At 39.9% G+C, this 12,980-nt stretch overlaps 2 protein-coding genes across 4 annotated transcripts in view; both read left to right on the forward strand.

Moving 5' to 3' along the window:
- Positions 1-817, forward strand: part of gabrr2a (gamma-aminobutyric acid type A receptor subunit rho2a) — a 33,976-nt gene extending 33,159 nt beyond the window's left edge. For both annotated transcript variants that reach the window (XM_041060285.1, XM_041060284.1), the window contains exon 9: positions 482-817. In XM_041060285.1, coding sequence (XP_040916219.1) covers positions 482-817 — 336 coding nt within the window. The remainder of the gene's footprint in view (positions 1-481) is intronic.
- A 9,487-nt stretch (positions 818-10,304) lies between these two features.
- Positions 10,305-12,980, forward strand: part of syne3 (spectrin repeat containing, nuclear envelope family member 3) — a 28,349-nt gene continuing 25,673 nt past the window's right edge. For both annotated transcript variants that reach the window (XM_041060281.1, XM_041060282.1), the window contains exons 1-2: positions 10,305-10,423; positions 12,025-12,182. In XM_041060281.1, coding sequence (XP_040916215.1) covers positions 12,039-12,182 — 144 coding nt within the window. In that variant the 5' untranslated portion in view covers positions 10,305-10,423; positions 12,025-12,038. The remainder of the gene's footprint in view (positions 10,424-12,024; positions 12,183-12,980) is intronic.

Consider the following 12,980-nt stretch of genomic DNA (forward strand, 5'->3'; position numbering starts at 1 on the left):
GTATTGTTGCGTATAGTTGGTGAGATTTCTTGCTCTGGAATAAAGTATTGGAGCAACCAACAAATTAACAATCACTGCTAAAATTAGGCATGGGCATTAGCATGGAATACAAAAGTCAACCATCTGCTAAGGATACTAATGGGTACTAATGACTCAGTCTAACACTTCAAGCACAGGATGCCTGATAATCTCCCTGAACATTGGTTTAGTTCTTTAAAATTCCACTCATCATCATCATCATCATCATGATCTGCCACTTATCTGGGTCTGGGCCCAGGTTGCAGGGGCGACTACCGCCCAGTCCACAATGAACCAAAGTCCATCTACAGCACCTCCCATGGGTGGTGGACCCCTGGGAGGCGGTGCCTGGGGGGGGCTCAAACCCACAACCCCAAGAGATTGAGTTTCTACCAACCGAGCTAACCGGGCGGCTAATTCCATACATAATAATGATTATTTTGTATGTTGTCTTCCCTGCCAGTCACTGCCCTGCACCTGTGGCATCTCCCAGACACGAACCATGACCATGTTAGACGGTACCTACAGCGAGGCGGACACCAACAGCCTGGCTGGCTACACTGAGGAGCCCATGGTCCCAGAGGAAGAACAGGAAGAGATGCACGAGGTTCCAGAGAAACCTGAACACATGGTGGTCCACCTGTCAGTGAGCAGCGAGTCCACCACCACCAAGAAGAAGAAGAGCTTGCGCGCCCTCAACATCATCCAGAACACACACGCCATTGACAAATACTCCCGGATGATTTTCCCTGGTTCGTACATCTTCTTCAACCTTATCTACTGGTCCGTCTACTGCTGAAAGATCCTCCCGAGGCAGTAACACAAATACAGTACCAATGCTGCATCAAAATGGGATATTCCTGGACAAATTATAAGAGTGGTGTTGTACTGTGTATTTCTGACACTGGTAGAGAACTGTTAGGTGTAAGGCCTTGGACAGTAAGAGTCTGAAAAGATCAGTCCAGCAAAAGTTTGGGATCAAGACTTAAGGATTGATCGGAGAACTCCTTTTTGATTTTTTTTTTTTTTTTTTTTCCCCTCATGCAGCAATTTGAATGTTCAGTACAGCTCTAAACTAAAACATGGAAAATAATCATTTAAATAGAGTTTTTAAACTCCAATGCTAATTCTCTGTCTTTTTTCAGCTTTGTCTACCGCTGTTTAAAAGTTCTTTTGTCCTCATTACTGCTGTTCCTGAGATGATGCCCCAGGCTCAGTTTTGGCATTTGACACATAACACTGATAGATGAGGATAAGGTACACTTTGAGTGGGTTCATGCTGTGAGACACTCATTTAACAGGGTTCTGTATTTATACTTGTTTAAAGTGATTGTCACAAAGAAAAAACTTTACTGTGAATATCAAGTTTTTAGATCCATTATCTGTCTATTATAACTTAATGTTGAGAAATCAACAAGACTAAGAGTTGAACACTAATTCTGTTTGTTTGATGTATTACTTTGAGCAACATTACTCCTCAGTCTCCTCATTGCTCCATACAGACCTGATGTTAAATGTGTGTCATGATTCATTCACCAAGTCTGTTTGTCCATTGCGGGTTTGTCACATTTTGTTTTTCATTGATCCGTCAGCTTTCCCACCTCAGCCAAACATACATTTTTTGCAATATTACAACTGTTTTTCCTACATTTTTGTTTCCGCTCAGGATTTTTTTTTTTTTTTGGCTCTCAAACCGAAAACATGCACAAGCAGTTCGATAACAAAAGATATCTTAAGATGAAGAAGTCTCAGGATAATTGTCTTCAACACAACAACACCGGTTGATCTTTTGAGTAAATATGTAAATTAATAATCTTGAGTTAACAAACCTAAAAAAACACTAACAGCCATGTCCAGTCTCAACTTCTGAAGCATTTAACATGCAAATCATACTTTTTACCTGATTTGTTTGTCACGTTCTTGTGCTGTTCTGTATTAAGGCTACAATGACTTACACTGAGAAAGTGGCCTCTTGGTCATTTTTTTTTCTGGTAAGGTAATTTGCACAACACAACACTGGATGACTTAAAGGACCATTTCATTTCTTTGTCCTAGTTGCCTTAGCATGTGACATAGGTATGTACCGGAGACAAGACGCAGTAGAAACGACCGTGGTGATGCTTGTATATAAAATATCTAAAAGGTTTATTGGCCAGCGGGACATTTTCTCCTAAGGTCGCTGTAGTGATTTATTCTAAATTAAAATGAACAAAAAGTAGCTTAATATGGTGATAGAGCAGCAGCCCCACTGATGAATGCAGCCATTCATTCAGTGTCATTTCAGAGGGACGGATTTAGCTTCTCCTGTCCACATTGCACTTAGCAAACAGAATGTTGGGGTTTTTCCTGAACGTCTTTAGAGAATTCTCAAAGTGAGAAAACATGCTTGTAATGTTTCATTTAATGTAATGAGTATTTTTTTTTTTTTACTCATTTAATCTAATGAAAAGACAAACTTCTGAAAGCCCTCTGAAAACTATGACCGAAAAGTGACTGGAACAACGTGACCCATGCCTCAATAAGAGCGTTTGCATACAACTTATTGAGTCTTAAGTGGTAATGAGAACAGTTCACCAGGCCACCACCAAAACTGCGATAGTTTGTCATTTATGAATTCACCTGTGTGCATTCAAAAGTTAAAATGTTCCATAGAAAACCGTTTTTTTTTTTGTTTGTTTGTTTGTTTTGTTTTGCATGGCTTCTTGCGTCATTATTTCTGAAAAGCTGAAACACGTCACTGGGGTTTTCTGTGCATGAGTATCTGCTACTGAACATCTCATCATTTACAAAAGGCCGATAATTTAATTAACCTTCAAGTGCTGTCTCCTCTGGGTTTCTATGGCTACGCTTACACTTCTATGGCTAAGACTCGTGAAATATATGAAGGCTAACGCAGAAATCATCGTTCTAATGAATCAAGAATGAGGCGCTCGAGTTTTACTAACCAGTACATACAGTATGTGTGCTAATTTGTCAAACAGTACGGACAGAAAACCAGTAGTACTTTTCAACTTTTTAGAAAGACCGATGACAGAAACAGAAAGTATCCATACACTGTCCTGTTAAAACAGCAGAGGCTAGCTTCAAATGGTGATGCCATATGTGGTGGCCCAGAGGTGCAAAACTCAAGATTTCAGAAAAAGAAAAAAAAGACTTTCAGAAAACAGGACTTTTAAAGAAAGGACATTCTAAACAAGGGGCTCACTCTGGTCATGTGTATCCAATGGGAAATATGTTTTCTGCATCCTCTTTCAGTTTCTAATGAACTGTCATTGTTTAATGTGTAGCCAGGATGTTGTGTTTTTGTTTTATTCACTGCCATACTTATTTTGTTTGTTGACTTATTCCCTTCAGTACTGCATTGTCATTGATCCTGAGTATTTGATGAAGACGAACCAGTGTTCAATAGTGAACCAGTTCAGTCGGCATGCGGGATGAAAAAGATAGCAGCTACACACCACTTCTTGTTTTTCTGAAATGATTTTTTTTTTTTTTTTTTTTAGTGTGTTTTCTGTAATGGTTTCAATGGTATGTTAAATGTTTAATCAATCTATCCATTTTCCATAACCGCTTACCCCCCCAACTGGCTGTGGATTCAGACAGAGTCAACATTGCGACTGAGCCACTGTACCAGCCCGGCTGTCTTGACATGTTTTCTGACATTTTGTTTTGCACCGCAGGGCCACTGTACTTCTACCAAAGTGAAATGTCCAAAAAATATCAGTTAAAACCAGGAAAGTAGCTGACATGTACATCTTAACATTTTCACAAGGTGGTAAAAAAAAATTCCTGTAAATTGTACACAGAGTCTGAAGTCATACATGTTTTAAGTTTAAGCAGCTGAGGTCATGTACACAGTTCTTTTGGGCCCAAAAAAAATCCCTTTGGAAAGTCATTTATTTAATTTATTCTTATTAAATATTAAAGTCATTTCATATTAAAGTGACATTTCAAACGTTGTTGTTATAAAGAATGTATTATAACAATGTATATACAAGCTTGAAAAAAAAAAGAAATACTGAATGATTTGTAATATTAGTGTAGCCATTTATAGATCAACCAAACTGCACTATGTCTAATTTAGACAAATCAATGCACCCATTGGATAGCTTCTATCGCATGACATCATCTGATGATACAGCTATTGACAGTTGGGGTATCACTGAAAATCTGACAACATTTGATGTCTGCGGTGAAAGCTTTATTCATACATACTGTTACAGAACATCAATTTATAAAACCTTTTTTTTTGGAAGCTGTTTCTATTCTCATTAAACATAAAAGCCTGTGGTTGAAATGGACTGAAGGCCTATCACTGTTATACACATTCATGAGTTGCTATTGACACTAAAGAATGTTGCAATGTATTTATTGGGGGATATTAAACATGATTATGATGAGCTAAGTCTGCATTTAATTAGTACACACAAAGCCACTGTCTGCAGTTCTGCAGTGCTCGGTTTGAAGTTCTAATAGTGGGATTGTGAAAGGATAAAAGGTGATATATCATAAAATGTTTGTTTACTCCTGCAGAACTGAGAGATGTTTTTTTTTTTTTCTTTCTGTAGAGCGCTGGCAAATGGCTGTTTCAAAGCTCCCAGTCTCGCCACACACCCAGGTTGATGTGGAGAATGCATTTCAGATCCGGCTTTTTCAGGTTTTGCTCGTCACACTGCCAGGCGGCTTGTGACAGCTGCATGAAAAATCTTTCATCTCATGTACCAAATCATTCACACAGCCAGCAGTCGGCAATGTGGTGAGGCTTGAAGCTTTTGGGGACAATTAAGCCGCACTAATCAGGATTCTGTCAATAACAATGGGTCAAATGACGATGTGTGTGATGTGAAAGGAATTTGCTCGCAGTAATGAGCCCGCAATTATCGCCAACTCTGCAGCTCCCCTTAGCTTTACAGAGCTTTTTGGTGTCCTTCAGTTCATTGTTTTGACTTGACGGTCAGAACTTTACTGTTTTGGTTGAGTCTCGCTGTTCTCAACAACCGTGTTTCCAGCGGAAAAGCTAATAAACCTACTGTACACTACAGACTATCTGGTGAACATTGCATTTAGCAGTTAAACAACCAAATATTTTTCTCAGGAGCTGGTGGAGACCAAACCAGTGCTGACCACTGGCCTTCCATTCATCGAACGCAAAAGTATGCTGGTGGAAAGTAACTAAAATCTATGAACAAAACTAAATCTTTGTGCATTGACAAGTGAAGACAGCTGTCAGGTAAATGTAGTGCAGTGAAAAGTAAATTTCCCTGTGAACCTCCAGCACTGGAGATCAAACTGACCAAATTAATTGCAAAGATCTGGGAAGGTGGTGAAATACAGCTCCTGTAAGTCCTACAAGGCAAGAAACAAAGGCAGTCATAGAATTTGACAGGTTATCTGAGTGGCAGGAAATGGAAATACTGAAGTATAAGTACTTGAATAGTCCTGAGACTTGGTCCCTTGTTGGATCCATTGTGTCTTATAGAGGACCCACAAAGCCACTGATCTGAGCTGCTGTAGGACACAGGACAAAACAGAACACAGCAAACAGACACAGCTTCCGTCCCTTCTTTACACAGCCATATATTGATAACTAGCAGCGAGTAAAAATGCTTCTTGGATCATTTCATGTTTATGTTATTGAAAATGGAGTCCTGATGGTGAAGGCAGACAATTTTCAGAGCGATGAGAGGCTTAATATTTGTATGAAGAGCATGAGGAAACGCGTCACTAACTTGGCAGGAGAAAAAGAGCTGCAAAATTGTCCAATGTGTGAAGAAGTCACCACTTTCAGGAGCCAGCAAGCTCCAACCATTCAGCCCCGTGATGAAAGCTGACAAAGTGTGATGTTGCTTTACATTATGACACAGCGGAGCCTCTGACAGCATCTCAGTGCCCTGAATGTGGAACAGCAAAAAGACACAAAACAGGTGCTCATGAATATGTATCACCTGAATACACACGTCTTGGAAATAGAACTGCTCGTGGGCGAGCTGAATGCCAAAAAAAAAAAAAAAAAGAAGAAGAAGAAGAAGAAGAAAAAAAAGAAAAACTGCTCACTTTCTGACTTCTAAGTCAGCAGCAACACTCATCACACCTACTCTACATGCTGGGATTCACTGGTAAATCGAATGCACCGACATTTCAGCAGACCTTGTTATCATGAGCCTCAGACACTCGGTTTGTGACTTTTTGAGAATGTATTCATAGGTGATGTGGGAAGAAGTGACGAGAGTCTAGCCGAATCTTTTAAAGTGGTAATTAGTTTGTGCTCATTTCAGTAATTGTAATTGTTTGATAAGCCTAATGTTAGCTTTCTTCGTCTTTCTTAACAAAGCAAAAAAAGTGGAACACAGTTTGTAGGTCATAAATTGCTAATCATTTTGAGATCCATATTTGTATGATGAAGACCGTAGTTTTGATTTATGAGCAACTTGTTTCTCGTGTAAACAGGCAAGATAAAGATGCATCAAACACCAGCAGGCACTGCAGACAGTCAGGCTAGACGTAGAGGACAAAAAGCATTGATCATAAAGGTGCCACAGGACAATTCAGAGTGTCATCACAGTCATTGGGATTGTCGTGACAATACGGTCTCTTGCTGAGATACTGTTCGGTCACTTATCAACTGATGTTTTCACATTTTGTATTCATCCTAACAGATATCAGTCCTGTGTGTTTATGCTTCCCTATCTGATATATTTACCTGCCACGCATTCAATTCAATTCAATTCAATTTTATTTACATAGCTCCTTCTACAACCAAAATTGTCTTTACAGAGACCCAGAGCCTGACCCCAGAGCAAGCACTTAATGCAACAGTGGCAAGAAAAATGGGGGACCCTCCTGCTGATGGCCGGGCTGGGTGAAAAGAGGAAAAGGAGGAAGGTAGGACAGCTGGGAATGGAGGAAAGGAGGAGAAGGACATGCAGCATATAAAACAACATACATTCATCAGTCAGTAACTCATTCTCTGTAAGTACTGTCTTGCTTCGTCTGTGGAGAGTCAGTGTCCTTAGCCTGGATACTCCAACATGCCACACACTGGAATAGCCATTTGGAGCACAGGCACTGTTTTCATTACTGACACAGGATGTGCTCACTGCATGTTCATGTCTTGTGTTATTGCATTTGATTTCGTATGAGCTCCCAGGGGGAGGAAAACAAAATCAAATGGAGATCCTTTCTTGTGATATAATGTTGTATCCTTTAATTTGGACAAATTATATATGTATGTATCTACATGTCAAAAAAAAAACTTTAAAAAGTCATCAAGTTATCATTTTACAAAATGTCTCTATGTTTGTGTTCTTGGGTTGAGCGTGATGCCAAATCCTAAGTGAACCAAGACTTACAAGTAGTTTCTCTCCAGAATGCAATCTGTCATGCTGCCAGCTTGGATAAAAGAATTTATTTTCCATTTTGGCAGCAGGATCCGTCCAAATCAATTTAATTTCAGTGTCTGTACCTTCAGTGAAAAGCCTGTTGTTTTTCCATAGTTTACTTGCTGCCAACAGATTACATAGAAAGACCAAAAACAACAACAACATGTCAGTCCATCTCTCAACACTTTTGCCTTCCCTAACCTGTATGTGGCTCGCAGCTCACTGCTTCCTGCTAAAGATCTACATTTTTAAAAACACCTCACAAATATGCAGTGTCGTTTTTTAAAGGACCAGTATGTAGAATTTAGGAGGCTCTAGTGGCAGAAATGGAATATAATAGTCATATTATTATTATTATTATTATTATTATTATTATTATTATTATTATTATTATTATTATTATTATTATTATTTCATTGCAGTCTGCAACCTCACTGATAGATGCAATTAAATCAGACACACTGGTCCCTTTCAAGAAACGGGCCACTGTAGTTTTTAGCAAATGTTACACAAACAGGAGGAAGTAGTGCATCTGTCGTGGACTATTTTTAGTGGTGGATTAATCCACATTTGGTGCTCTAGTGTGTACCTTTAGCAGTAGGATAGCTTATGTGGGATTGAGTAAAAATAAACTACACTGTGTGTTCGTGGTAATGAAGGAACATGTCACACAGTGCTCAGAGGAATAAGATCATCCAGCTTTGACACACACACACAATACTTGTAATGGGACACATTCATTGTAGGTTTTGGGTCTTTCATTTGATTTGTTGACAACAAGTAAACAAACATTGAAAAAAAAAAAAAAAACATGCAGAGGATTGAAAGAACAGCGGAAACAGGCATCACTTGCTGTCTATGAACACCAGACCAGAAACCACTGACAGTACTGACTGAGAAGAGGTTAAAGGTCCTTGACATGGAGTCAGTGAATGGCCAGAGTAAAGTCAAGCAGGACATTCACATCTAAAGTCAGAACAGAGATAGGAAGGAGAAGCAGAGAACCCCTGTGTTCTCTGTAGCACTGCAGGGCTTACTGAGCCTCCTGCTGATTCTCTCACTGCTGCTTAGATTCATTAAGGAGTACCCTCAGGAGCGGAGCCTGTTCCAATACATACAAAGTAAGCATAAATTCAATATGTGGTCCTACAGTTTAGGGATATGAAAGCTCGTTGAAACTTTAAGTGGATTCAAATAAGCTTTTGAGTGACACATGGTCTAACTTCTAGGTACCACCACATTTCAAAAATGTCTGTTATCCTTCTCACTTTTATAGTCACAGAATAATTCACTCACAAAAACCTTGGATGAAAGAACCATCTCACTCAAGCTACCAAAGGGCCCGAAATAGGGATGGCCCTCAAGAGGCCTGAAATTATGTCCAATTTCACTTCCCTTTTTTTTAAATGCCTATCACCTGTTTTACAGTAGTTTAGTATTAGTTTAGTAGATGGCATGAACACAGATAGCATTACAATAGTCGGCCTAGTGGCACGGTTAGTTTGAAAGCCTAAATGCATGAACAAGGCTTCATCAATCTATCGGCCTAATGGCCTTCACAGTCTCTAGATCTCAACCCAACTGAACACCTATGGGAGATCCAAGCAAACTACCATTGTTAAGCAAAAAAAAAAAAAAAAGTTAGTTTCTGTATCTGTGTACTGCGTTTGCGTAATAAGTCCTCCAAACTAAATGAATATATAGGCCATTTGTCCCTAGGCTCTGTGGGTGTATTGTAGTTCAGACTGTAACCGACAGTTCATTTTTGGTTTGCAGCCAAATATTTGTATGTGTGATGCAATTTGCAGCTACTGTAGGTTTAATATAATTTAATACAATGCTGCCAGGTACTACTACTTGATATGTCATCCAACATTATCCATTGTAGTAGCACGTTTTCTACGGTGATTCAATTGTTTAAAGTTTCTTGGTATGAAGTGAAGTGCTTACTGTACTGAAGGTCTGAATGGAAACTGGGTGGGAATTCATTCTACCAATAGGAACAAACTTCTGGGACGCGTCCAGCAGTTTGAATTAGAGACATGTGAGGCTCTGGTTCAGCAGCTGCTCTAGATTTGTTCCTTCTTCTGGTTCAATCTGGTCTCCTGATGAGTTCAGGTGCTGTCAGAAAAACTGAAATTCAGTCTCAGAGCAAGAGGCACTCTCTTGTTTGAGGTTTGCATTTTTTCCTTATGTATGTTTTGGGAGCTCTTTCCTGCCATCTCATGAGTAAATGTGTTCACATATAACTGAAACATCTTTATTTTCCTTTATTTTCACTTTATAGCAAAAATCTACACAGTAAAGTAAGAAAATTTCTGTTTCAAGCCCATGGAATGCTGGGAATCTTTTTTTTTTCATGTTGAAAAACAAAATCTGTTTTTACACATTCTTATTACTGTTGTTTGGCAGTTTATTTTTGGGAGGAAGCTTTAGTAAAACATTTTGCCTTTAAGGGAAGTTATTTTAGGGCAGTAAATCCCTTAATCCAGAGTAAATGATGTGACTGACATGAAAAATATGAATCGCTTCTACTGAGTTATGGATCATCAATGAAATAGTTTGTAGTAAAATATATAAAATCAGTAGTGGAAAATACCACTAATGCCAGTGAAGGCCAGAAGTCTTCTCCTTTTTTCAAATTTGATCATTTTTAGCACATTTTGTTTATTCTAAAAATGTATGCAAATATACTTTTTTGTAAAATTCTACAACTACACTAGCCTGAGCACCTTGGTTTCATCAATTAAGGAAGTCATGAAATGCATCACTTCTAAGTTTATTATTATTATTATAGTTATATATAAACGCGCTATATTGTACTTAGTCTCTAACTTGCAGTTTCCCCGTAAACTGGCCGTGTTGTAGTTTACAAAGCGTCCTTGAAGGCAGCATGACAGGCTGTGTGTTGACTCCATCCCCTGGCGGCCTCGGCTCTACTTCCTGCCTGCCATAACTTTACTGTACACAACACAGCAGGACAGCGTTCGTACGAGCGGCTCATCTCACCTGATGAACACAAAGCTGTAAGTAGTTTTATTCATATAAAGCCGAACTTGAGCAGTAAATCTGCACCGTTGCTCAGCTAGCTTAATGATAATAGGCCTACGTCTACCTACAAACAAGGATAACTCCCTGTGGGCTCCTGTGCTTACACCAGCTCTACATTAGATTACTGTACTATAATGAGCTGCGTAGGTCTGTTTGGGTTTTCTGTCTTTTGTGGTCAGGCATATTACCGTAAACCTGTGGGGTCCTAACGCTGAATTCTCACATCTAAATTAGCTTAGCGTATAGCTCGAAAATACCAGACTAAACTCTTACCTACAAGTTAGACTGTCAATATTTATAAGCGTCTTTGAATCAAAAACGAGCAAGATTACCGCAGTTTGCATGGCAGGCAAGGAAAAAGACCCCGTGTTACCGCCGTAAAGTGGCACGTGTGAGTGAAATGGATTAAAGTTAACGTTAATTCGAGTTTACAGCACGAGCTGTCAAACTGAAGAAGGAGGGGCTTCACTGTCTCCATACAGCGCACGCTCTACGGCGGTTACTACACTATCACCAAAAAACAGACAAAGAATAATAATTAAAAACATAACGCGTGCGTTGTGAGTTTGTTACTGCTAAAGTGGTATAATGTCAGGAAAGGAAATACAAGTTTTGAAGATACACGAGCAGATTAGCTGCTGAGTTAACCCTGGTATATTTATATGGTCCTAAGCTTGTTCAGTGTTGGTAAGTGTGCATTGTGTACTGGGAATGAACCTGGTAGTGAACACACACACACACACACACACACACACACACCAGTTTGAGACACATCAATCTGAGTCATAAGTTTGAAGGAAAGATTTCTTGCTAGTCTGCTAGTACATTTAATTGTCGAATGAAAAAATTCTATTAACTATGGAAACAAATTTGTTAAAGGGGGCAAAAAAAGTGCAGCAAACTCTATTTACCCAAAGTGCCAGCATGAGAATTAGAATTTTTTACATGCAAAGAAAGGTTTCAGATTTTTTTTTGTCAACTTTCACTGAGGGCAGGGCGTTCTAAATGTTTCCAAGTTTCAAGAGTCTGAGGCAAAACAAGCAGATTTTGGGTCGAAGGAATGTTGTGGTGGGGAGAAATGAGTCACTCAGGAAAATGGCCCATGCCGCCTGAGTTTTTATTTTCCCTCTAAGATATGATGTGGTTCCTCTTTGTGCTCCTGCAGTGCCAGGACTCCTCCCTCCCATGCGTTTTATTGCAGACGCTCTTCTACCTCTGTCAAATTGTGCTCGCTCAAGGTTTTTTCCTCCCCAGCTGCATCTCCCGAGGGCACCCTGAGTTTCTGCACAATGCAGGCCTTCATGCAGTTGACAGAATTCCTGGAATTTTGGCATTTCCAAGTACTTGAAAATGCACATAACAAGGCAAGGGGCGAATTATTTAAGTTTGAAATATATACTATACAGGAGGTGCACACAAATGCAAAAGAAAAGAACAGCACAGTCCCTGGTATATGGGGCAAGCTCCAAAAACACTGAATCCTACATTTCCCACGATGCAACCAATATAATCTCTTTCTTAAACCATTGCTAGCCTATTTCCTCATGCTCCCAGTTTGTGCTGTTCTTCTTCACAGGCCTGGGGCTGATCATGACACAGCAGGAGCAGCAGGAGTTCATGGAGAGCCTGGAGGCTGCCCTCTCCTGGATGCAGGCCATCCAGGAGAGGCTGAAAGCCAACGACAACACCCAGGGGCCCCGTGATGCCCTGGAGGCCCGACTCAGGGAGACAGAGGTGAGATACTTTAGTTACTGTTTGACCCTTCACCTTCGACCCCCTGCTACTACTTTAGTACTCTGTCACCAGAGTACTGCTGGAGACAGCTGCAGCTTGTGGTCTTTGAGCAGGGTCCAGTATCTGAGGATCCTTGTTTGTGAGCAGTTCTTAGTGACATTCTAACCAGTAAATCAAGAAATCACAGTGGACACATCGTCTTTACATTAAATAATGTTATGCCCTTATATTCACGGTGGCTTGAGAAAGGATTCAGGCTCCTTCACCTTTTGCACACTTTAGTGAGTTGTTGATCTAATTTTAAACTGATCAAACTGCTATTTTTGCTCATCAATCTAATTTTGCAATTTTTAATAAAATTTTGCATAAGGTTCCACAGTTCCACACACTGCATCTCGGGACAAAACCCAAGTTGAGAAGTACGAAGAGCTCTCTATAGACTTCCATAGTAAAACTGTGTCAAGACATAGATCAGGGGAAGAGTATAAAACCATTTCTAAAGCTCTGGTTGTTCCCAGGAGCACAGTGGCCTCAATAACTGTGAAATGGAAGATGTTTGTAACCATCAGGAGTCTTTTTAGAGTTGGATGGCCAGACAAACTGACCTGAGACTGGTCACCAACGGTCACCTTTTGGCACAACAATGACACTGAAGCTAACAGCTAAGACAGCTCTGGAGTGGCTTCAGGACGAGTTGTCTGAGTCTGCAGAGCCCAGAGACTCACCCAAGACTGGAAGTTATAAATGCTACTGAAGGGGTTTCTACAAAATATGTCATATAGGTTACTGAATGTAGAT

This window comes from Toxotes jaculatrix, chromosome 17 (genome assembly GCF_017976425.1).
Source record: "Toxotes jaculatrix isolate fToxJac2 chromosome 17, fToxJac2.pri, whole genome shotgun sequence".
Taxonomy (NCBI): domain Eukaryota; kingdom Metazoa; phylum Chordata; class Actinopteri; family Toxotidae; genus Toxotes; species Toxotes jaculatrix.